At 41.0% G+C, this 23,358-nt stretch overlaps 1 protein-coding gene across 6 annotated transcripts in view; it reads right to left on the bottom strand.

Annotated features, from left to right (window-relative positions):
• PDLIM5 (PDZ and LIM domain 5) overlaps positions 1-23,358 on the bottom strand; it is a 266,096-nt gene that overhangs the window by 167,128 nt on the left and 75,610 nt on the right. For all 6 annotated transcript variants that reach the window (XM_077476564.1, XM_077476565.1, XM_077476571.1 and 3 more), the window contains exon 3: positions 13,756-13,907. In XM_077476564.1, coding sequence (XP_077332690.1) covers positions 13,756-13,907 — 152 coding nt within the window. The remainder of the gene's footprint in view (positions 1-13,755; positions 13,908-23,358) is intronic.

The following is a 23,358-nucleotide window of genomic DNA, read 5'->3' as shown; positions in this document are numbered from 1 at the left end:
GTTTTCCATCTTGCACGACTCAAATTTCCTGTGCTTGTTGGAGTTTTTTGTTCAACTTTAGCACTGGGCACCGATTACCTGATTTGAGTTTAGTTAATTTTATTTTTAAGGCTTCAATAATGAAGATTGGTTACTTCTCCAGTTCCTTTGCTTACCTTTTTCACGATCCGTAGGATTTTGCCTCCTTGTACCTACTTGGAAGTTGCCGCCTGTATGCTGGACCTTGTCAGATGATATTTGCCCTGACCTGCTAGTGGTCACTCTTGAGATGGCTGTATCCTGTCTACTCCAAAATAAAATTGGATCCATTGTCTGGTATCTTACACCAGTTTTTTTTTTTTTTTTTTTTTTTTTTTTTTAAAGGCGGGATCCGTCAACCATGGCTTCAGCCATAATGCCCCTCTTGCCGTGACTGCGGGGAACACCGCTCCTGGAAAAACATCAATTGACGTACATTCGCCAGAGTCTGCCGCCAACTTCATCTCTTACAAAGCGGCTACCACCTTGTCTCTTCACTTTTTCCAGGGGGGCTTCATTAACCACTTCTGAACCGCCGCATGATGGTGTACGTCTTTACTTTGAAGTGGGTATCGTCGTTATGGCAGCAGCTAACCGCCATAACCCCGGTATCCTCTTGTTTAGCCGGCGGTCCGGTTTCTGATTAGAATGGTCTCTGCGGCGGAGAGCCCCCACCGTCACGCCACAGTCAGATGCCCTCCGCCGCTTACCGGGGCCATCAGCAGCAGCGGAGGCAAGCAGATCTTCACCCTTACTGGGCATGAAGACGAATGAGAAGATGGCCCCCACCCATCTCCATAACAATGCAAGGCGGAAGCGATGTCAAAACGTCACTTCCGCCCATAGCTCTAAAATGACTTTTTTAAATGACAATTTTTTTTTTTTTATTGCATTTAAGTGTAAATATGAGATCTGAGGTCTGTTTGACCCCAGATCTCATAGTTAAGAGGTCCTGTCATGCTTTTTTCTATTACAAGGGATGCTTATATCCCACTGATTTTCCCAGAAATCTGCACCAAGATACAAGTCAGATTTTTGGCATCCACTGCAACAAAAAATAGAATTTTTGGTAAGATACTCCCAATAGGAAATCACAGCAGCTGCTTGACAATTATGAAACCACTACCATTAGACTCACTCAGCACATGGGCTGGTTATTGCTGGCCTGAGAGCACCTGCAGATACTACAGTATGTAGGAGCACTTCAGATATAGATCTACATTTTTAGACTAGAGCCTCCCTGAATGTGACAGCAAGGTGACATGTCTTGCAAGCTACATTAATGATGCATCCACCATTGGAGGAGAAGATTACAGTAGGCTGACTTTTAGCTTTTTCAGGGTATATAGTTTTGACAGCCTGTTTATACAGGCATTTTTCTCTGACCCCTTCCATTCTTCCTGGTTTAACTTCTCCAGATGTTCAGTGAAGGGAAGGAGTACTTTGTAACCTTGTGGAGAGTTTCCTCCACTTCACCCCAGGCAATTGAGTCCTTAACTGCCCTTGCAAAAAGGCTCTATTGGGCAATCTTCAAAACTTGTGGCCCCTTTAACGCCATCTTCTCATGGCAAGCTTTACAATTTGGACACCACCTACTGGGTCTGGTTGGAAGTGCTAGGCAATTCAGCCACCGAATGGGGAGTAAAGGCTTCGTGTATCAACTCCTTGGCCAATTCTTTAATCAAGGTGGCTACTTTCCAGACATCCCTTTCTTTGCTCCCAGTGGACTTGACATGTTAGCTTGTCAAGCAATGACTTTCAACCATTAGGGCTGGTAACTTGTAGTGTTTGTAAACGGGGAGCATAAATAATGAGGCAAGATGACATTGATCAATGTTGCCTGGATGTCTGCACCTGAATGGTGACTGTTCTGGTTTTTAGAAGGCTCCCTCCTTCTTGAGGTCCTTGTAGGGCTGTAGCCTGCTTGTTCCAGGTAGATTTGACATCTTACCTTGGCAGGCAATGACTTTCCACCACAAATGCAGCGACTATTAGGGCTGGTAACCTGTGATGTTTGTAAACAGGAAGCAATGATAACGAGGGGTGAGATGATGACCTTAAATCAATATTGTCTGGATATCTGTTCTTAGATGGCGAATTGTCTTGACCTTCAGAAGGCTCCCTCCCTCTTGTGGCCCTTACAGGACTATAGATATTTGCTCTCTTTTGCTCAATCTTCACTTAACTAATCCCTAGACCTTAAGAGCAATGGGTGGTCTGACCGGGCAGAATTCCCCATAGAAACAGAACAAAGCAGCAGACTGAAATTAAAAACAGCATAAGGTTAAGTGTGCACTACTGCGACCTGAAAAATTACACAATTTTGATGCGACCTGAAGCAATGCCTGTGTATTCTTGAGTTCTATGGACCTCGAGTGGGACCAAAGTAGTGCAGGGACTACCTTGATATAAAAACGGTACTCATTGGAAATCATGGGGTATGACTTGTTATGCAACCTTGCAATCCCAAGTAGCACCAGTGGAAACTGAGCCCAACACAGCGATCCCGGAGCAAGCATTGAAAAGGAGATAGGAAGAGCCCAGGTGAATGCCATAAAAAGGGAAACATACCTGCAAACAATGACAACATAAGCATCCAGCAGGCATGTGTAGAGAACGTCACCACTTGTTACCTAAAATGCCATAAAACCATTTAAAACTGTTACATTTTGCCATTAGTGATATCAGTGCCTGAGCATGCTCAAATCGCCATCCTGGAAAATCTCTAGCCAGGAAACTAGTCACAGAGGCCACATACCTCTCTGCCCAGGGTTCTCAGGTCTTGATTGGATAGGTCGATAGCAGTGCAGCCATTGGCTCCTGCTGCTGTCAGTCAAATCCAATAAAGTGGGCCCCATGGGGGGGGGGGGGGGCGGAGCCGAGTCCTATATTCTGCATCTATGGACGCAAATGCTGGACTCGGGAGCATGCCCGCAAGGTAACCCCCAGGGAGACCGCTTCTTCTAGGGGGGTTATACGATGTGGGGGAGGAGCTGATAGTGCTGCCAGAGGACCCCAGAAGAGGATGTTTGGGGCCACTCTGTGCAAAACTCACTGCACAGTAGAGGCAAGTATGACCTGTTTAACCACTACAATACAGGGCACTTTTGCCCCCTTCCTTCCCAGCCCAATTTTCAGCTTTCATCGCTGACACCGTGAAACATGGTGGTGGCAGCATCATGTTGTGGGGATGTTTTTTCTTCAGCAGGGACAGGGAAGCTGGTCAGAGTTGATGGGAAGATGGATGGATGGAGCCAAATACAGGGCAATCTTAGACAAAAACCTGTTAGAGTCTGAAAAAGACGAGACTGGGACAACGACCCTAAACATACAGCCAGAGCTACAATGGAATGCTTTAGATCAAAGAATATTCATGCGTTAAAATGGTCCAGTCAAAGTCCAGACTCTGCAACCACTGGTTAAAACTTTGCCCAAGGCCATCAGTAAAAGACTGAAAATTTTCAAGATTGATCCAGTTATTTAAACATTACTCCAAAAATGTAGGTGTTTTATCTGCAATTTTATTTTTACTGAAATACATGCATACATTATTAGCTTGTTGCTTGGGGGTAACAGCACCAAAGAAAGTGTTCCTAGAGGGCATCTCTACAAACAGAACGTGGAAGTATGTTACAAAGTTAGAATTCCATAAAAGTTTCCAATATGTGTAAAGCCACACATGTGTTATTCTGGGAAGGGAAGAGAAGTGGATGCCAAATTCACATTGTTCCTCTACCTCATTCACCAACTGATATCTAAAAATATACTAAGCTGCATAATGCTAAATGCCTACTAACAAGTCCTTTAAATTCCACATATTTTTGACCTTTACAGCCTCTCCAGTTGAGAAGGTCAACATGATTTTCTGGGATTTAGTATAGAAATTACGCTGTAACCTTAGAACACAAATGAAGTACTAAGGGCAAATTAAAAAGCAGATGATTTTTAAAGATATCAGCAAATATGAAAAGGCAATACTTATTACAATCATTTATTTAACCACTTGAGGACCGCCGTATTGCCATTGTACGTCAGCACAATGGCACAGGCAGGCACAATCACGTACATCTACGTGATTGCCTTCCAGCGGGTGGGGGGTCCGATCGGACCCCCTCCCGCTGTTTACGGCGGTCCGATTCGGTCCAGGAGCGCTCCGTGATGAGGGGATGGCCGTTGGTTTTCGGCCACCCCCTCTGGATCGCTCCTGGCCAATGAGAAGCTTCCTCCCCTGTGTATTGTTTACACAGGAAGGAGGAAGTGATGTCATTCTCCTCGGGGCGGTCTTTTTGACCGGACTACGAGGAGAAGAGTAAAAGTAAGTGTGCACCAACACTACACTGACATGTAGGTACACACAGGCACACAAACCCCCCCCCCGATCCCCCCCCCCGATCGCCCCCCGATCCCCCCCTGCCCCCCCCCCCCCCAGTCACAGTGTCACTGATTGCATTGATCATTTCTTTACTGATCAATGCATTCAGTGTCAGTTGTGACAGTAAAAACTGTCAGGACAGTTAGTGTTAGGTCCAGGGTAGCCCCCTATCACCCCCCAATAAAGATTTAACCCCCTGATTGCCCCTAGAGTTAACCCTTTCACCCCCTTTTGCCAGTGTCACTAAGCGATCATTTTTCTGATCGCTGCATGTGTCGCTAGTGTCGCTAGGTAGCTAGTTATTTTTTTAGGTTCACCGCCAGGTTTTTATATCGCTAGGTACCCTGATATACTACCCAATAATGTTTTTAACCCCCTGATTGCCGCTAGTTAACCCTTTCACCTCCTTTTGCCAGTGTCACTAAGCGATCGTTTTTCTGATCGCTGCATGTGTCGCTAGGTAGCTAGTTATTTTTTTAGGTTCACCGCCAGGTTTTTATATCGCTAGGTACCCCGATATACTACCCAATAATGGTTTTAACCCCCTGATTGCCGCTAGTTAACCCTTTCACCCCCTTTTGCCAGTGTCACTAAGCGATCGTTTTTCTGATCGCTGCATTAGTGTCGCTACAGTCGCTAGGTAGCTAGTTATTTTTTTAGGTTCACCGCCAGGTTTTTATAGCGCTAGGTACCCCGATATACTACCCAATAATGGTTTTAACCCCCTGATTTCCGCTAGTTAACCCTTTCACCCCCTTTTGCCAGTGTCACTAAGCGATAATTTTTCTGATCGCTGCATTAGTGTCGCTACAGTCGCTAGGTAGCTAGTTATTTTTTTAGGTTCACCGCCAGGTTTTTATAGCGCTAGGTACCCCGATATACTACCCAATAATGGTTTTAACCCCCTGATTGCTGCTAGTTAACCCTTTCACCCCCTTTCACCAGCGATCACAGTATAAGTGTCACTGGTGACGCTGGTTAGCCAGTTAGTTATTTAGGTTCCCCGTCAGGTTTTTATATAGCGCCAGGGACCCCCATATACTACCTAATAAAAATTTGAACCCCCTGATTGCCCCTAGTTAACCCTTTCACCACTGATCACCGTATAAGTGTTACGGGTGACTCTGGTTAGTTTGTTTTTTATAGCATTTTATATTCAAATCCGGAAGGCAGTGCTTGGTTTTCGGGGTCCCGTACGTGGCTAGGCTCCCAAAAAGTCCCCCACATGTGGTATCCCCGTACTCGGGAGAAGCAGCAGAATTTATTTTGGGGTGTAATTTGACTTCTGCCAATAGCATGTGTGAGCAATATATCATTTAGTGACAACTTTGTGCAAAAAAAAAAAAAAAGTTTGTAATATTCCCGCAACTTTTGGCAAAATATAAAATATTCCATGGACTCAACATGCCTCTCAGTAAATAGCTTGGGGTGTCTACTTTCCAAAATGGGTCATTTGGGGGGGTTTTGTGCTATTTTGGCATTTTATGGCCTTCGAAACTGTGATAGGTAGTGAGGAGTTAAATCAAAAATTTGCACCCTTAGAAATCCTGAAGGTGGTGATTGGTTTTCGGGGTGCCGTGCGCGACTAGACTCCCAAAAAGTCCCACACACGTGGTATCGCCATACTCGGGAGAAGTAGCGGAATATATTTTGGGGTGCAATTCCACATATAACCATGGCATGTGTGAGCAATATATCATTTATAAATTATTATTTTTTTTTGTCATTATTCAATCCCTTAGGACAAAAAAAATAAATATTCAATGGGCTCAACATACCCATCAGCAATTTCCTTGGGGTGTCTACTTTCCAAAATGGGGTCATTTGGGGGGGATTTGTACTGCCCTGCCATTTTAGCACCTCAAGAAATGAGATAGGCAGTCATAAATTAAAAGCTGTGTAAATTCCAGAAAATGTACTCTAGTTTGTAGACGCTATAACTTTTGCGCAAACCAAAAAATATACGCTTATTGACATTTTTTTTACTAAAGACATGTGGCTGAATAAATTTTGCCCTCAATGTATGACTAAAATTTAGTTTATTCGATTTTTCTTCTAACAAAAAGAAGAAAATATCTTTTTTTTTCAAAATTTTCGCTCTTTTTCCATTTATATCGAAAAAAAAAAAAAAAAAAAAAAAAAAAAAATCGCAGAGGCAATCAAATACCATCAAAAGAAAGCTCTATTTGTGGGAAGAAAAGGACGCAAATTTCGTTTGGGTGCAATATTGCATGACCGCGCAATTACCAGTTAAAACAGCGCAGTGCGAAATTGCAAAAAGACCTCTGGTCCTTAAGGTGTTTATTGGTCCGGAGCTGAAGTGGTTAAAAATAAAATTAGCCTATTAGTGCTGCTAGTACAATTACCTAACACAATTTTTTTAAGGGAGCCATCAGATACCAACAGAAATCTGAAATCAGACATGTAACCAGAGTGCTGATCTATAAAATGGTGTGTTGGTGGGGGAGATAATTACAGAAGGAAAAGAACTCAGTGTAGATATCCTCAGCAGGGCTATTCACAAGCCATCTAGCAAGCAGGTACAAGGTCAGTCAGAGTATAACATTGTAAAAGGGTGTCTACCTCCTTCTGCTGAGCGTCAAAAAGTCTTTTAAAAATCTTTTATTAAGTATCCAGATTACAAGTAAACTGGTTCCGCCATATAAAAACACAAATTGTGGCTTTGCTGTAACTGGTTGTACTGTACATCAGGTTTGGCGCAATATCAAAAGCTGACTCTGTATATAAAAGTAGTAGGGAAAATGTTTTAATTTTGGATAGAGTAAGGAGAGGGTTATAACTCCTGCTAATGTTTTTTTTTGCCATCTGTGTCCCACTGTGGATATTCCCCTTTACTTCCTGTCCCATAGCCAAACCAAAAAGTGAGAGGAAATCCCTCAATGTGAGGAAATACCTTGCTGTCCCACAGTTCCAGAGAACCAATGTCCCCAAAAGAAGATTTGACAATTGTTCTAAAACCTTTCTACTCAATCAAAAACTAAGGGAAAAAATAAACGTCTTTTGTTTAGTTTATGATGACATAAGAGCAGACTGTTAGCTTGGGGAATAGTTTGCATAGATCTTTGTTTTGTAATGAAGTTAATAAATTAGTGACCATTTTGTTCTTAGCTAATTAAGAGAGTTTTAGGTTCTGCAGGTCTTATCCATTTTATTTTTTTAAACACGCTGTCACCAGTGTCCTTGATACCCGCCACACCAGCTATATGACAACATTGTACTGCACCAGTGACAGTAGGTTACACAAAAAAAAAAAAAATGATAGAGATATATATATATATATATATATATATATATATATATATATATATATATATATATATATATATATATATATATATATATAGCAAAAGGCATGGTAAGTTTTTTGGACTGTCTACTTTCCAAAAGGGGGCTTTTTGTACTGTTCCGGCAATTTCGGGCCTCAAGAAATTAGATAGGCCACCAATACATTAAGATTGATTTTCAGATATATACCATAGTTTATTAACTTCCCTACAGACTAAATATATACCAGTTTGGGTTATTTTCACCATAGAAATGTACAGTCGTGGCCGAAATTGTTGGCACCCCAGACATTTTCCCAGAAAATCAAGTATTTCTCACAGAAAAGTATTGCAGTGACACATGTTTTGCTATGCACATGTTTTTTTCCCTTTTTTTGTTTTGTTCCAATACACACAAAGGGAGGAAAAAAAAAAAGAAGCAAATTGGACATAATGTCACACAACTCCAAAAATGGGCTGGTCAAAATCTTTGGCACCCTTTCAAAATTGTAGATAAATAAGCTTGTTTCAAGCATGTGATGCTCCTTTAAACTCACATGGGGCAAGTAACAGGTGTGGGCAAAATAAAAAATCACACCTGAAAGCAGATAAAGGAGAGAATTTCACTTTAAATCTTTGCATTGTGTGTCTGTTTGTGCCACACTAAGCATGGACAACAGAAAGAGGAGAAGAGAACTGTCTGAGGCCTTGATAACCAAAATTGTGGAAAAATATCATCAACAATCTCAAGGTTACAAGTCCATTTCCAGAGATCTAGATTTGCCTTTGTCCACAGTGCGCAATGTTATCAAGAAGTTTGCAACCCATGGCACTGTAACTAATCTCTCTGGGCGTGGATGGAAAAGAAAAGTTGATGAAAGGTTGCAATGCAGGATAGTCCGGATGGTGGATAAGCAGCCCCAAACAAGTTCCAAAGAAATTCAACCTGCCCTGCAGGCTCAGGGAGCATCAGTGTCAGCGCAAACTATCAGTCGACATTTAAATGAAATAAAACGCTATGGCAGGAGACCCAGGAGGACCCCACTGCTGACACAGACATAAAGCAAGACTACAGTTTGCCAAAATGTACTTGAGTAAGCCAAAATCCTTCTGGGAAAACATCTTGTGGACAGATGAGACCAAGATAGAGCTTTTTGGTAGAGCACATCATTCTGTTTACCGAAAACAGAATAAGGCCTACAAAGGAAATAACACAGTACCTACAGTGAAATATGGTGGAGATTCAAGTATGTTTTGGGGTTGTTTTGCTGCCTCTGGCACTGAGTGCCTTGAATGTGTGCAAGGCATCATGAAATCTGAGGATTACCAAAGGACTTTGGGTCACACTGTAGAGCCTAGTGTCAGAAAGCTGGGTTTGTGTCCGAGATCTTCCAGCAGGACAATGACCCCAAACATACGTCAAAAAGCACCCAGAAATGGATGTCAAAGCATTGGAGAGTTCTAAATCCCATTGAACACCTGTGGAAAGATCTTAAAATTGCTGTTGGGAAAAGGCGCCCTTCCAATAAAAGAGACCAGGAGCAGTTTGCAAAGGAAGAGTGGTCCAAAATTCCTGGATAGAGGTGTAAAACTTATTGATGGTTATAGGAAGCGACTGATTTCAGTTATTTTTTCTAAAGGGTGTGCAACCAAATCGTAAGCTAAGGGTGCCAAGAATTTTGACCAGCCCATTTTTTGGAGTTTTATGTGACAATGTTCCTCCCTTGTTTTGTTCCAATACATACAAAGGGAATAAACATGTGTTACTGCAATACTTTTCTGTGAGAAATGCTTGATTTTCTGGAAAAAGTTCTGGGGTGCCAACAATTTCGGCCATGACTGTAGAAGAATACATTTTGTCCTAAATTTATGAAGAAATAACATTTTGGAAATAAATATGCTAAGCGAATTGAAGAAAAAACACTTTTTCAAACTTTATTTTTTTGCTAAAAAAAAAATGAAAAATTTAAAAAATAAAAAACCCCAGCAGTGATTAAGTACCACCAAACAAGAATTTATTTTTTTATTTTTTTAAGACGATACAAATGTGATATGGGTAGTGTTGTATGACCACACAATTGTCATTCAAAGCGTGACAGCGCTGAAAGCTGAAAATTGGCATGGGCAGGAAGAGGGTGAAAGCGCCCGCTTTTGGAGAGGTTAAAAACTGTATCGCTGATTATTCAACAAGTACAGCATCCTTTTACAGCAACTCTTCCCATCTGACTAAAATGTCGCTGTTCCTCTTTGGCCATATTCTGTAATCACCAACATTAGATTGGAGCATTGGAGGTTAAAAAAACAACAAAACCACAGTGCCAGACACTATCATAACCCTGTCATGTCACACGCGCAAGACTTCACAAATATCAGTTGGCTAGATAAGGTTACTACTGCAAGGTGCTGAAATATACTAAACCACAAGGTTAAAAATAGAGCAGGACACTTTGCTCATATGGATGACAACATGTCCCTTACGTATCCAGCTATGATACTGACATAATGTCATAAAATGTAACGAGCAGCAATTCATAGCATGTCTGGAAGATGCTTACCAACAAAAAGTAACCGTTTTGTATATAAGTGACAATAAAAAAAAAAAAATGGTTTTACTTCTTCAATGAATACTTCTGAAGACCTTTCTTCCATGACCAGTTTATCTACTTAATACCAAGCAGGTCAAACCAAGTGTAGAATAAGTATTTTTTTTTTCCTTTTCTCAATAAAGAGTGTAGTTTTCCCCCCCAAAAAAAAAAAAAAAATGCAATAGGCGAAAGTTATTATATGCGAGAAAAACAGAGAAACGTGTGCATCTTAGAACATATATGTTGTTATCTAGCTATGCAAGTTAAAGGAGAAGTATGGGTTTGTGTTTCTCTCCCCCCCCAATCATACTTGCCTAGGTGGATGCATGTGGGCAGTACATGCGACTCCCCTAGGGCGCGCACAGAGCGGCGTTCGGGGACAAGGCTTGTCACCCTGACATACCCCAACCCCGATCACAGTAAAGAGCCAATGAAATTGGCTCTTTGTCTGTGATTTGACACAGCCGGTCACATGGTAGTCACAGAATGTCAACAAACGGGAGGTTACCGGGCTCTCCTCCTCACACACCGACGTGTGTGAGAAGGAGATTGCAGTATCAGCTCGTTACCACTCACAGTGTACACCAACCACACTGATTTGCCGCCCCCCCAATAAAAAAGGGCCCGTCACCAGCCATCAAAGTACCAAAGTTCCTGTCCACACCCATCAAAGTACCAGTCAGAGTACCTGTCCTCGCCCATCAAAGTACCTGTCCACGCCCATCAAAGTACCAGTCAGAGTACCTGTCCTCGCCCATCAAAGTACCTGTCCACGCCCATCAAAGTACCTGTCACAGTTCATCTGAGTACATGAGTACCTGAACACCTGTCACAGCCCATCTGAGCACCTGTCACAAGAACAAAAAGAACAGCGCCCTCCAAGTGCAGTAACCAAACAAATTTAATAAAATAGGGTTAAAAAACACTCACAAAAGTGAAATACAGTAGGGCATGCATTATCTGCTCCGACATCCGGGTGAAAAAGGTAGAAAGGTCTGATCAGGATGTACTGCTGTGGCTCCGCAGTGCTGTCCTATGTCCGGTTACAGTGCTGGTTTACACTGCCTTCCGGGTGGTAGAGACTGCAATTAGCGGTGTGTATTGGTCACAGGGAGAGACGTCACTTCCGGATCGGGTCAGCAGGAGGTGCATCACGTTCAGGACATGCTTGTCCCTTCCTCAGGTTATGACCAATACACGCAACTTCATTTTCCAGTGTTTTTTCAGCTACAACAGTACTAAAGGCTAGGGTAACTACCCGTTCACACCTGGGGGCAGCAAAAATGTTTCTGCCCTCTTGTGTAAGCACGCAAAAAATACGTTACGCACTTGCAGTGCCATCATTTCTTAATGGCACCCCAAACTGCTCTAAAAACATACTTAAAAAAAAAGTGGCAAAATAGCAACAATTAGTCGTTCACATGTGAACAAGGCCTCATACAGGTGAATCTGTTTTGTAATATATAATGTAAGTAGAGAAACCTTTAACTTATAGGGTGCTTTTTATAAAGGATCAGCAAACAATTTTGGTTTGTTGAAGGGACAAACAAAAGCCTGTGTTTTCCCTGTTGAAAATAACACACATTAGGGACAAATCACAAAAGCTTTACAGCAAGTACTATTCGTGTTCAGGTTTGAAATTTTCATAATCTATACATAGGCCTCACGTCCATGGGTATTCTCCTTTGGCATGGCAGTTCAGAGGCTGCGCTTGACCTGCATTGCGCTTCGTTTCTTTGGACACAGTATTTAGCACAAAATAATTTCACACATTTTATCATATCTTAGAGATCCTATCACCTGCCATTAAATGGAACAGTGACAAGGTCTCTTAAGAGTAGCACACCATCCCGAATAAATAACAGGTGCTTCCAGGTATGGCGGAGCATACAATCTCCTCCTAGAACATAGTGCTCAAGCTTAGCAGCCAAGCACCAGGCCTGAACACTAGAACAGAAGTAGGCATCATTGCTTCCTCCATGTTCCAACACTATCTGACATCTGGCATTTTGCTGCAGCTGCAATGGAGGAGAAGTGGGGAGCAATGTGAAGGTGGGTATATTTGGTTTTGAGGGTGGAAAAGAGACCCTCTCATTGCCTATTCTGGGCAAAGTGACATAATTTCTTCAAAATAACGGTTTCTGTGGTATAACTGAGTTTTCTTTGGAGGTGTCTACCAAGGAAAGCAGGAAAGAGATTTCAAGTGTAGATAAAAACAAAAGTAGTAGAAGTAAGGCCATTACTATTTTGGCCCTACTTCTATGGATCACAAGGGTGCAGTTAGCTCCTCTAAACCATTTTCAGCCAACAGTGGGTTAAAGTCTGCTGACATCACTCAGCCAGGCCAGGTGCTGGATCAATCCCGACTTTAGAGTCAGGGTCCACCCAGCTGCCTAGATCAACAGCCCCTCAGCGAGCCACTGGGAGACGGAGCCAGCCGCTCCGATACATCTCCTTTAATAATTTGCTGCCTTACACAGACTGCTGATACAATTGACCTAGTAGATTAAAACAACAAGTAAAAGGAAACTGAATAGATAGCAAAATCTATTGTCAACACTGCAGTAAAAAGTAGTTCAGTAGACTATAAAAATTAAAGAAAACTAAACTAGTTAGTTAAGGGAAAGGAAACCATTTGCAGGAATTCAATAATGTGGCCGAAGAACGTTAAATGAAAGCATTTTACTATGGATGCTCAGCAGAATCATATGGATGTAGTTTATCACAGATTGCACACAAAAAGTGCTGGTGCAACTTTAGCATTTCATTTTATATTTATAGAAGCATAAGTAAATGATCCAATGCAGTAACTAGGGTCAAGGACCACATTTCTTGATATTTGCTTTACAATGACATGGGGGCAGCCGTTTCTCAGACGATGCTTACCCTGTGGTGATCTGACATAGCTGTACGCTCTATAAATAACTGCCTGATCTGTGAGTAAAATCTAGTGGAATGCATTTTTAAAGACTAGTTTGGGCAAGGAAAGTTTCAGTTCAGTTGAGGTTAACATTCAGAATTTAAGAGGTTTAAAACATGGGTTATTTTATATGAACATTACATTCTAAACAGATCATTGCTTTCTTACAAATGCACATGGCTTTTTGAATGAGTTAAAAGTAAGAAAGCCTAGTCATATATAAATTTGTTTATTAATGTGTCTTCCCTTTACTTCAGAATATATGATGGGCTCTTGTAAGGTTTTCTTTAGGTCAGTATTACAAATCATAACTTTGAATGACTAGAAATATATACATTTAGTTACCCACTACATAGACACTTATAGAATATATAAAGTATGTAGGAGACATATGAATTTAGTTATAAAAATACTAGCTGGAGACTATTTTATGCTCTTCTGGGTGTATTCTAGTCAAAAGCATGCTAGTTTACGCAAGATTTTCAGCTGATATTTGTAAAGGGCCATGTTGGTTTCATCATGTCATGCCTTATCGGTTTTATGCTAAATACTATAGTGAAATAAATTAATACTCACTTTTGCAAAGTCAAACTCAATGATCCAGTGCATGCCTTGATCTTGTTTTGTGCCTCTAAATGAGTCATTCCATCTGTGCTTATGCCATCAATGGTAAGAACTACATGACCAATTCCGATATTTGCTTTAGCAGCCTTCCCTCCATCATTGAGCTAATTAGAAGAAGAAGAAAAAAAAAATATTATTATTATTATTATTATTATTATTAATAATGGTCATCAGGACAACAAAGTAAAAATTAAAGTGTTTGTTACCAGAAAAAAAAAAAAAACACCTGTTCTCTTAAAGAATGTTCTTGTCAGAAACCATGAATCGGACTGAGTCAGATGTGCAGTTAAATCCGACTTGTTTAATAATAATTAAAAAAAGGTAAACAGAGTAAACCTAGTCAAAAACATAGCCAGAGTTCAGCAACCGGAATGGATAGTCAGACAAGCCAAAACGTCAGGGAGCCAGAAATGAGCATAGCAGAACAGCAAGCAGGATCTGGAGCCAGGAGGTCAGCCAAGGAAGTCTAAGCCCTTGTACACACGGTCGGAGAATCCGTCGGAATGTGTCCTATCGGGCCGTGTCGTCGGATAATCCGACTGTGTGTGGTATGCATCGGACTGATTCCGTCGGAATATCCGTCAGACCCAATTTTCCAACATGTTGGAAATATTTCCCGACCAACTGGGCCGATCGGACATACTCCGATCATGTGTAGAGAATTTTGATCGGACCAAGTGCCACGCATGCTCAGATCAAATTCCTACATCAAAGCTATTGGCTACTAGCCTGAATGTAGTCCCATCGTAACGAAATTACGTCATCACGTTCTGAAAGATCGGATTTTTTGCCAACTCTGTCCGACCGTGTGTATGCAACAGTTTCGGACAAGATCAGACGGGCAAAATCCGACGGATTTGGTTATGGAAATCTCCGACCGTGTGTACAGGGGCTAACAGGAACACAGGAGAGCGTTTCTAGAGCTGTGACCAAGTCGAAGGCAGAGATCATCTGGGCTGGACGGCAGGACATCAACAGGCGAGTCACTGTTGAGAGAAGGAGCTGGCAATTAGCCGACAGCTGAGCGGCCAGCTTTGAGACAAAAGGGCTGGAGACCAGCCCCGACCGTTATACAGCACACGGTGTGCTGTGTAATTTGGCCCCCTGTATAACCTGAAATACCTGGCTGATCCTGCTTGGTTCTGCCCTCCCCCCCTGTAAACTGACCATGGTTTATTGTGGCTGCTGAGCCCCGACACTGTGGCCAGTTTACGTGTCCTGTCCTCTCCCTGTCTGCCTGTCAGCTCCATGTCCGTGATCGCCCTCTCCCCTCCTGCTGCAAACATTACAGATAAATTGTTCACACTATCCTCTGTTTAATAATATCATCTGCCCAGTGTCTCTCTTTTAAATAATGCAGCTATATACCTGGATTTCAGAGTGTTTCTCCGTTCTCACAGGACCAGCCGGCACTCTCCTCCTTCCCTCCTGACTGCGTCAGCAGGGGAATCTCGTGCTCTCCCGCTGCAGCTGTCAGGTCGAGAGAGGGGAGAGCCAGCCGGTCACATGAGCGCCGAGGGGCACTCTGAAATCAGGTATATAGCTTGATTATTTTTAGCATATAACAACCACTTTAAGTCACCAGTCATTTTATTGGCAATGCCATTTATTTTTTTGTAACATACTTCAGTCTCTCATTGCTTAAAGGTTTCTAATCAAATATAGGTCTACTCTGGAATAAAAAGTAATACCTTTTGGATTTTTGTTGGCGATCAGAAGAAAAAAAAAAAAAAAACACAACAACAACAACAACTAAAAAAAAAATAAAAGGGGTAAAAATAAACTAAAAATTCTATACACAGTACATACTGTACTATAAGATTTGCTTAAAGCGATTCTTCACCCTCCAAAACTTTATCCCTCCACCTTCACCCCTCATATCCTCTACATGAACTGTAAGCTAGTTTTCCCTTCTTTATTTTTTTTATTTTTTGGCGAAAATGTCAGGCCTATTGCATTCTCCTAGGCGAATGACATGCACTGCGCTCCCTTTGACACCTGGGATATGCACATCACATAATCCAGGAGGCATAGCCTTTCATTCAGGAAAGAGGAGGGGTGGGTTTATTGCATCATCGGGAGGCACACTGGCTGAACCCGACACAGCTGGAAGCCAATCAATAACATTACAGCAAAACATGGTGGTGCTGGACCAAATGTTACCAGAAGAGAAGAGGATCACAGCTGGACAGTGATGAATGAGCATCTGAAATGTGCAGAACACACCACCAGGTAAGCAGGGGTTTAAATAAATAAAAATGGGGTGGGGGGGGTTTAAGTTGGTTTAAGTACTTGCAAAAGGCACCATTTTCACAATCAATATGGAAAATATTGATAATCTGGAAAATATTGATAATCTGGAAAATGGCATCATCCTTGTTGGGCTGGTTCTAGGTGTCCATTAGAAGATCTACATGTGTGGCAAGTAAATTATGAAAGAACTTATGATATGGTTTTATAGAATAGAAGAAAATTAGTACCCATTCCTTGAGTGCAAAATTAAAAATTGTGGCCTTAATATTACTTTGTAAGGTCTAGTCGTAATTATGGTAAACTCAGAGCTGGCCACAATATGTCACATTCCAAGATAAAAGGTGTACAAAAATCCAAAGGAATGCTCACATAAAATAAAAAGGTTTTATGAAAATTCGTACATTGGAACATAAAATTGTAAAGCTGACCAAACACACATCACATATTAGTTGTGCAATGCCCTTCAGATTTACCAACAATTATGTTGTGTGAGAGAGTCAACCCGACTAAGACGGTGTGTATAAAATGAATGTCTTAGTTACAACCATGCACTACATATTTGTAAATCTAAAAGCAGGGTGGCACAGAGATTAAACTCAGATTGTTATGCATGTAGCCATATTAACTATGAATATACCTTGTAATTTTTCAAATACTTTTTTGACAGTTTGATTTTTAAACTTTCCTACAATTTATATCAAAGCAAGTGATTTTAAAAAGGTTTTTTTTTCCCTCCTCCTCTTAAAATAACAATGGTATACTTACCTGCTCTGTGCAATAGTTTTGCACAGAGCAGCCTAAATCCTTCTCTTCTGTGCTCCTCGCTGGTGCTCCTGACTCTCTCTCTCTCTCTCTCTCTCTCTCCGCCCCCCCCCCCCCCCGTGGAGTGCCCCTATAGCAAGCCACTTGCTATAGGGGCGCTCGTGGGGGCTTGCTCCTGAGCCTTGCTGTCTGCGTCTAATACAAACATCAGGACTAGGCCCAGCCCCCACCCAAATGTCCTCACTGGCTGTAATTGACAGCAGTAGGAGCCATTGGCGCCCGCTGCTGTCTCAGCCAAATGAGGAAAGAGCAGACAGAGCTTCTTCACTCTTGCACATCGCTTGACCGAAATTGGGCTCAGGTAAGATTTGTACCTGAATGCAATGTACCAGCGACAAAGCAACCTGTGAATATGGGTAAATATTTTCACTGCACTTTAAACAATCCAGTCCCTGAAAAGTTGCTGGATAGGATCACAAGTGACATATCAGCCTCTTAAAAACAAGAAGAAAAGAAAATGTTTTGATACGAGTTCTGTATCCCCATTATTTTACCCAGAAGCAGATTATATGGAAAAGTAGCATATAAAAGCATTCAAAAAAAATAAATAAAAAATTCTAACAAAACATGCATGCAATTTCAAAAGACGTTTGAGCTGTAAATGATATTGGAAATAGTTTCCAGCAGTTTTGTGAAACAAGATGAATGGAATAATTAGCAGTGATGCAGTTTGTTATAAAGGGTATAAACAATGTGATGTCTATGTAAAAAAAGCACACCTAGCAAAGAATCAACCAGGCTGAAGTGATAAATAGAAAAACAGAAAACCTAAAATAAAAATATAAGGTCTGCCTCAGACTTTTTTTTTTATAACTTATTGTAAATTCTCATTAAAAACCATTTCACTTTTTTCTCAAGGTAATATCAAAAATAAAGGACTCAGTTCACAAGGATTATCACATAGGTTATTTCTCCTTAAAATAACACTGGCTTTTAACTGACAGTTAAGGTAAAATATTGGCTTTAAAAAAAAAAAAAAAAAAAACATGCTTTTTCCCCTACCAATTACACACCACATGTACAACCTGAAACAAGGTGGATCTTATCACATCTAGCTGCCTGGCATACTTTTCATTTACAAGCAATCGCTAGTCCATAAATATTTTCCTACAATTTTGTAGAGAAAAATAAGCCTGGGCTCTGTCACAATACAATAGCGCTGTGGGAGAGATCCTTGCTTCACACATTGTGTGTGTTGATGCAGGGATCTTTTTTTTTTTTTTTTTTTTTTTAAACTCTCTGGCTGAACAAAAATAAATAAATGAACGTCAGTTGTCCCGGGATTCCTTCTCCTCATTGGCTGAGACAGCAGCGGAAGCTGCTCCCACTGTTGTCAATCACAGCCAGTAAGCCAATGAGGGGGGAGAGTGGAGGGTGGGGCTGAGCCACGGCTCCAAGTGTCTTATAGATGCAAAGGGTTCGGGAGCGAGAACGCACCAGTGCCCCCACAGCATTCAGCTTGCTATTGGGGGCACTGGTCAAGGTGGAGCAGCGCCAACAGAGGACCCAAGATGAGGAGGATCCGGGCTGCTCTGTGGCTCTGTGCAAAGCCATTGCACAGAACAAGTATGACTTTTTTTTTTTTAAAGCTGAACCTTTAATACAACTTAAAAAAAATAAAAATAAATTAAAAAAACACCCCTTTCAGGTGTAGCTCCCCCTGCAATACTTACCTGAGCCCAATTTCGGTCCAGCGTTGTGCATGAGAGCAGCAGCACTGCCATGTCTCTCCCCCCTCACTGGACCATGTGAGAACAGTAGGAGCCGTCAATCAAGAACACCTGTCAGGTTTTTTATTATTGCCTGTATCCCAGGGAGATACTTTATTTTTCCTGTTTACCATTATTAACCACTTTGCATCCAGGCCAATTCTGACATTTCTCTCCTACATGTAAAATTCATAATTTTGGCAATCTTGGCATTTTATGGCCTTCAAAACTGTGATAGGTAGTGATAGGTAGTCAGGAGTAAAATAAAAAATGTATGCCCTTAGAAATCCTGAAGGAGGTGCTTGATTTTCGGGGCCCGTACACGGCTAGGCTCCCAAAAAGTCCCACACGTGGTATCCCCATACTCTGGAGAAGTAGCAGAATATATTTTGGGGTGCAATTCCACTTATAACCATGGCATGTGTGAGCAATATATCATTTAGTGACAACTTTTTGTAAATTTTTTATTTTTTTTTGTCATTATTCAATCCCTTAGGACAAAAAAAATAAATATTCAATGGGCTCAACATGCCCCTCAGCAATTTCCTTGGGGTGTCTACTTTCCAAAATGGGGTCATTTGGGGGTGGTTTGTACTGCCCTGCCATTTTAGCACCTCAAGAAATGAGATAGGCAGTCATAAATTAAAAGCTGTGTAAATTCCAGAAAATGTACTCTAGTTTGTAGACGCTATAACTTTTGCGCAAACCAAAAAATATACGCTTATTGACATTTTTTTTACTAAAGACATGTGGCTGAATAAATTTTGCCCTCAATGTATGACTAGAATTTAGTTTATTAGATTTTTCTTATAACAAAAAGAAAATATATTTTTTTCAAAATTTTCACTTTTTCCATTTATATCGCAAAAAATAAAAAAATCGCAGAGGCAATCAAATACCATCAAAAGAAAGCTCTATTTGTGGGAAGAAAAGGACGCAAATTTCGTTTGGGTGCAATATTGCATTATCGCGCAATTACCAGTTAAAGCAGCGCAGTGCGAAATTGGAAAAAGACCTCTGGTCCTTAAGGTGTTTATTGGTCCGGGGCTGAAGTGGTTAAAGAAAGATATTTTGAGTTGTCCCCAGGACAAAAATGGCGGGGAAATTTTCCAATAGGGACATTAGTTTCAGTAACCCTGGTAGCAGGGATTCCCTCACTTTAAAGGGATTTTGGCTAGGGACCGGAAGTGAAGGGAAATCTCCCCAATGGGACACAAATGACAACAAAAATTTACAGGTTTACGCTATGAAAAAAAAAAGTTTTGCCTTTACTTCCACTTTCTAAAAAAAAGTTTTATACAGGAGGAAAAATCTGCATAAAGTATATGCAAACACTAATAATTGTTTTCTTATTGGCTCCGTCTGGTAAATAGACCATTGGAAGAGCTTTCTTATATCTGTTTGATATGTGCTAAAAAGAAAAAGCCTGTCAATTGTGTAAGAAATGTACAGCTATCTTGTAACCTTGTCACAATTGGGGGTTATTTACTAAAGGCAAATCCACTTTGCACTACAAGTGCACTGAGAAATGCAGTAGCTGTAGATATGAGAGGGACATGCAAGAAAAATAAACAGCATTTTAGCTTGCACATGATTGGATGAGAAAATCAGCAGAGCTTCCGCTCATTTCAGATCTTGCCCTCAGATCTATAGTGACTGCACTTCCAAGTGCACTTGTATTGCAAAGTGGATTTGCCTTTAGTAAATCAACCCCTTTGTGTTATATCAGAGTCTTCCTAGTTCTCATATTGGACTTTAGAATAATATGTCATAATTATATAAATAGCTGAGTGTGGGAGTGGTTGAGTAGTTTAGCAAAAGACACTGGGCAGTGCTGACACTCAGTCCACAGAAATACTACTTGTTGTCCAACAGAGCTTAGGAGCTAATCAGAGCATTCTGGCAGAACAGGTATGGTCAGGCAGGGTCAGGCACAGGAAATCGTGCCTGTATTGCAGTGATGTGCTGCATGTTTTTTTTTGCCTTGACATAGGATTTAATAAACAAACAAACAATCTTAAAAGGAGGTTAATGTATTAAAATGACTAATAATAATAATAATAATAATAATAATAATAATAATAATAATATTGTATTTGGCATCCTATGTAATCTTTTTTTGCATATGTTCAATAAACCTTTTCTTGGTTAAAAAAAAAAAAATATATTGTATTTGGCAATATGTGCCCAGTTAACTGATACAATTGTGAATTTCAATACAGATTTGTCTATGGAATCGAACTTAAATCTGAAATCTAAACAAACCGCTAAACACACATTTGTGAAATGTCTCATCTTTCTAAGTCTTAGCACAGACAGGAGAAGAAGGTCACCATTTTTGTTAAATTAAATTAGTGTACAGAAACATAGTAATGTCACCTTACCGATGAAGCAGCAGCACACTGATAAGCTATCAAAAGTCTGCTCATACTACTACCACCCACTGTCAGTATAGGACCTGACTGGCTACTTGTGCCGCTACTCGCTCCAGAGTCAATGCAACTGTACAGGGGAAGACAGGGGGTTGCCATCAAGTAACATTCAGGCGCTTTTAAAAGTTGTATGTAAAAACACATTTGAAGTTGTTGTAAAAGCTGAAGGCTTTTTGCTTTCATGCATTCTATGCATAAAAAGGTAAAAAAAAAAAAAAAAAAAAAAAAAAAAAAAAAAACACAACACGTGTGCTGCTTCCACCACAGCCACCCCTAATGCCACGCACACGACCAGACTGACGGACTAGGTCCGACAAAACAAATCCCTGGACAATTCAATAGTGTGTTGACCTTTGCTGTTTAAAAATCAGACGGACTTTAGATTTAAAACAGGTTTCAAATCTTTCCAACGGACTCGAGTCCGGGCGAAAAATCAGTTTGTCTGTATGCTAGTCCGACAGACAAAAACTGGACGCTAGGGAAGCTATTGGCTACTGGCTATGAACTTCCTTATTCTAGTCCGGTTATACGTCATCACGTTAGAATCCGTTGGACTTTGGTATGCTTTTGTGTGGCCAAATCCGTTCGGAAAGTCCATCGGAACTCCGCCAAAGCCCGCGGGAAGACCCTCTGACCTAGTCCATCGAAAAGTCTGGTTGCGTGTACGTGGCATAATACTCACCTGAGCCCATCTTGATATAGCAATGTGCACGGGAGCCTCAGCTACCCCAGGTCTTTTTCCCCTTATTAACAGTAAGTGAGCCAATGAGGAGAGAGCAGGGGTGAGGCCGAGTCAGGGATCTATGTGTCTTAGGGACGCATAGAGCGAGCCTACAAGAGTACCCCATAGCAAGCGGCCATCTCAGCGCCTGAGAAGAGGAGGAACAGGGTTTCTCTGTGTAAAACCATTGCACAGAGCAGGTAACTGATATAAAAAAAATACAAACACACAACACAAACCTTTAAAAAGAGGAAGTAAACCCTGATGCATTTTACTTCCTCTTTGTTTCCCTGCAACGGTAAAGCATAATGGGCTACTATGCATCGCCGAGTAGCCCATTATGTGTCACTTACCTGAAACCGAAGTCTGCAATGTCCCCGATTTCCTCACTGGCATGAAGCGTCCATTCTTCATCCCTCTTCGTTCCGGGGCCATGAACTCCAGCTCTGACTGTCTGGAGCCGCGTGATGGGAACTGCCAGTTATGGCATGACCCCAGCTTGAAACAGCATAGCATGCCCTTAATGCCCTTTTAATGTTTTATAAAAGGAATACACAAAGTACATTAAAATGGGGGTTATATCTGCCTACAGTTCTGCTTTAGAAGTAGTTATATTGTATAAGCCACCTTTAGCTCTATGTGCACTTTGACATAGCATGGAATATGTCTAGTAATAAACCCCAGAGTCTTGAATAGGTTAAGCAAAAGATTTAAGGGCACAAACATAGGCAATTACGGTATGTTTACTTACACAGTAACAGTATCTGTCCAAAGCAGGTTTCACTTTGCATGCTAACATTACAGACTGTAAATATCACTATCACAAGCCCCACTCTAGGCTCCACTGGGAAGAGTCTGTGCAGGACAGGATATTTTAAAACTTCCCTATTACAGTGCAATGACATACTGCTTAAAGGCATTGACAAAATGACTTACAGTATAAGTCAAATGTGAAACGGATACCTTGTTTAACCAAACAAGTATGGATCAGGAAATTTGATACATTAGGGACTTCACTTCCAAATGTGATCTCCAAAGCATCTCAATACAATATCATTTTCAGGAGCACATTTTGACTTGAGTTTTCTACAACATTCACAATTTGTGGTAACTGCCAATCGGGTCTAAACGTTATCAATGATCACATATTTACACTTGGTGGCTACTAGTGCAAAACTGTATGGAACAAGACAGTGCAAGCAACTGAAAAGTGATAATATTCTACCACATATTCTCATATTTGTGCTTTACAAGGAGGCCACAGATACAGGATAACGGTGGGCCATGTAGGCAACATCTGACCGCTGTCCATCACCTTAGCAGATTGCTTTGTAAACAAGGAAGCTTCTGGCACTGCTAATTACAGGGGGGACAGTGGTGCCCATAAAAAAGGGCGATTTGGGAGCTTCTGGATGATATTACAAAGGAGGCAGAAAAACAGATTTTTGGGAAAAATAGAGGGCCAATAAGTAATGGATGTTACAGATTATTTTTGGAGGAGGAGGATATGTCATGTTATTGATTATTACATTTCAAATTATATCCCACTGAGAAGGTTTGTCTTGGAGTTCTTTAAAGCAGTTATAAAAAGGCAGAAGTTTTTTTTTTTTTTTTACCT

This window comes from Lithobates pipiens, unplaced genomic scaffold (assembly GCF_037356315.1).
Source record: "Lithobates pipiens isolate NorthernLeopardFrog02 unplaced genomic scaffold, aLitPip1_a1.2 Scaffold_13, whole genome shotgun sequence".
Classification (NCBI taxonomy): domain Eukaryota; kingdom Metazoa; phylum Chordata; class Amphibia; order Anura; family Ranidae; genus Lithobates; species Lithobates pipiens.
This window is presented reverse-complemented; position numbering and strand designations above follow the sequence as displayed.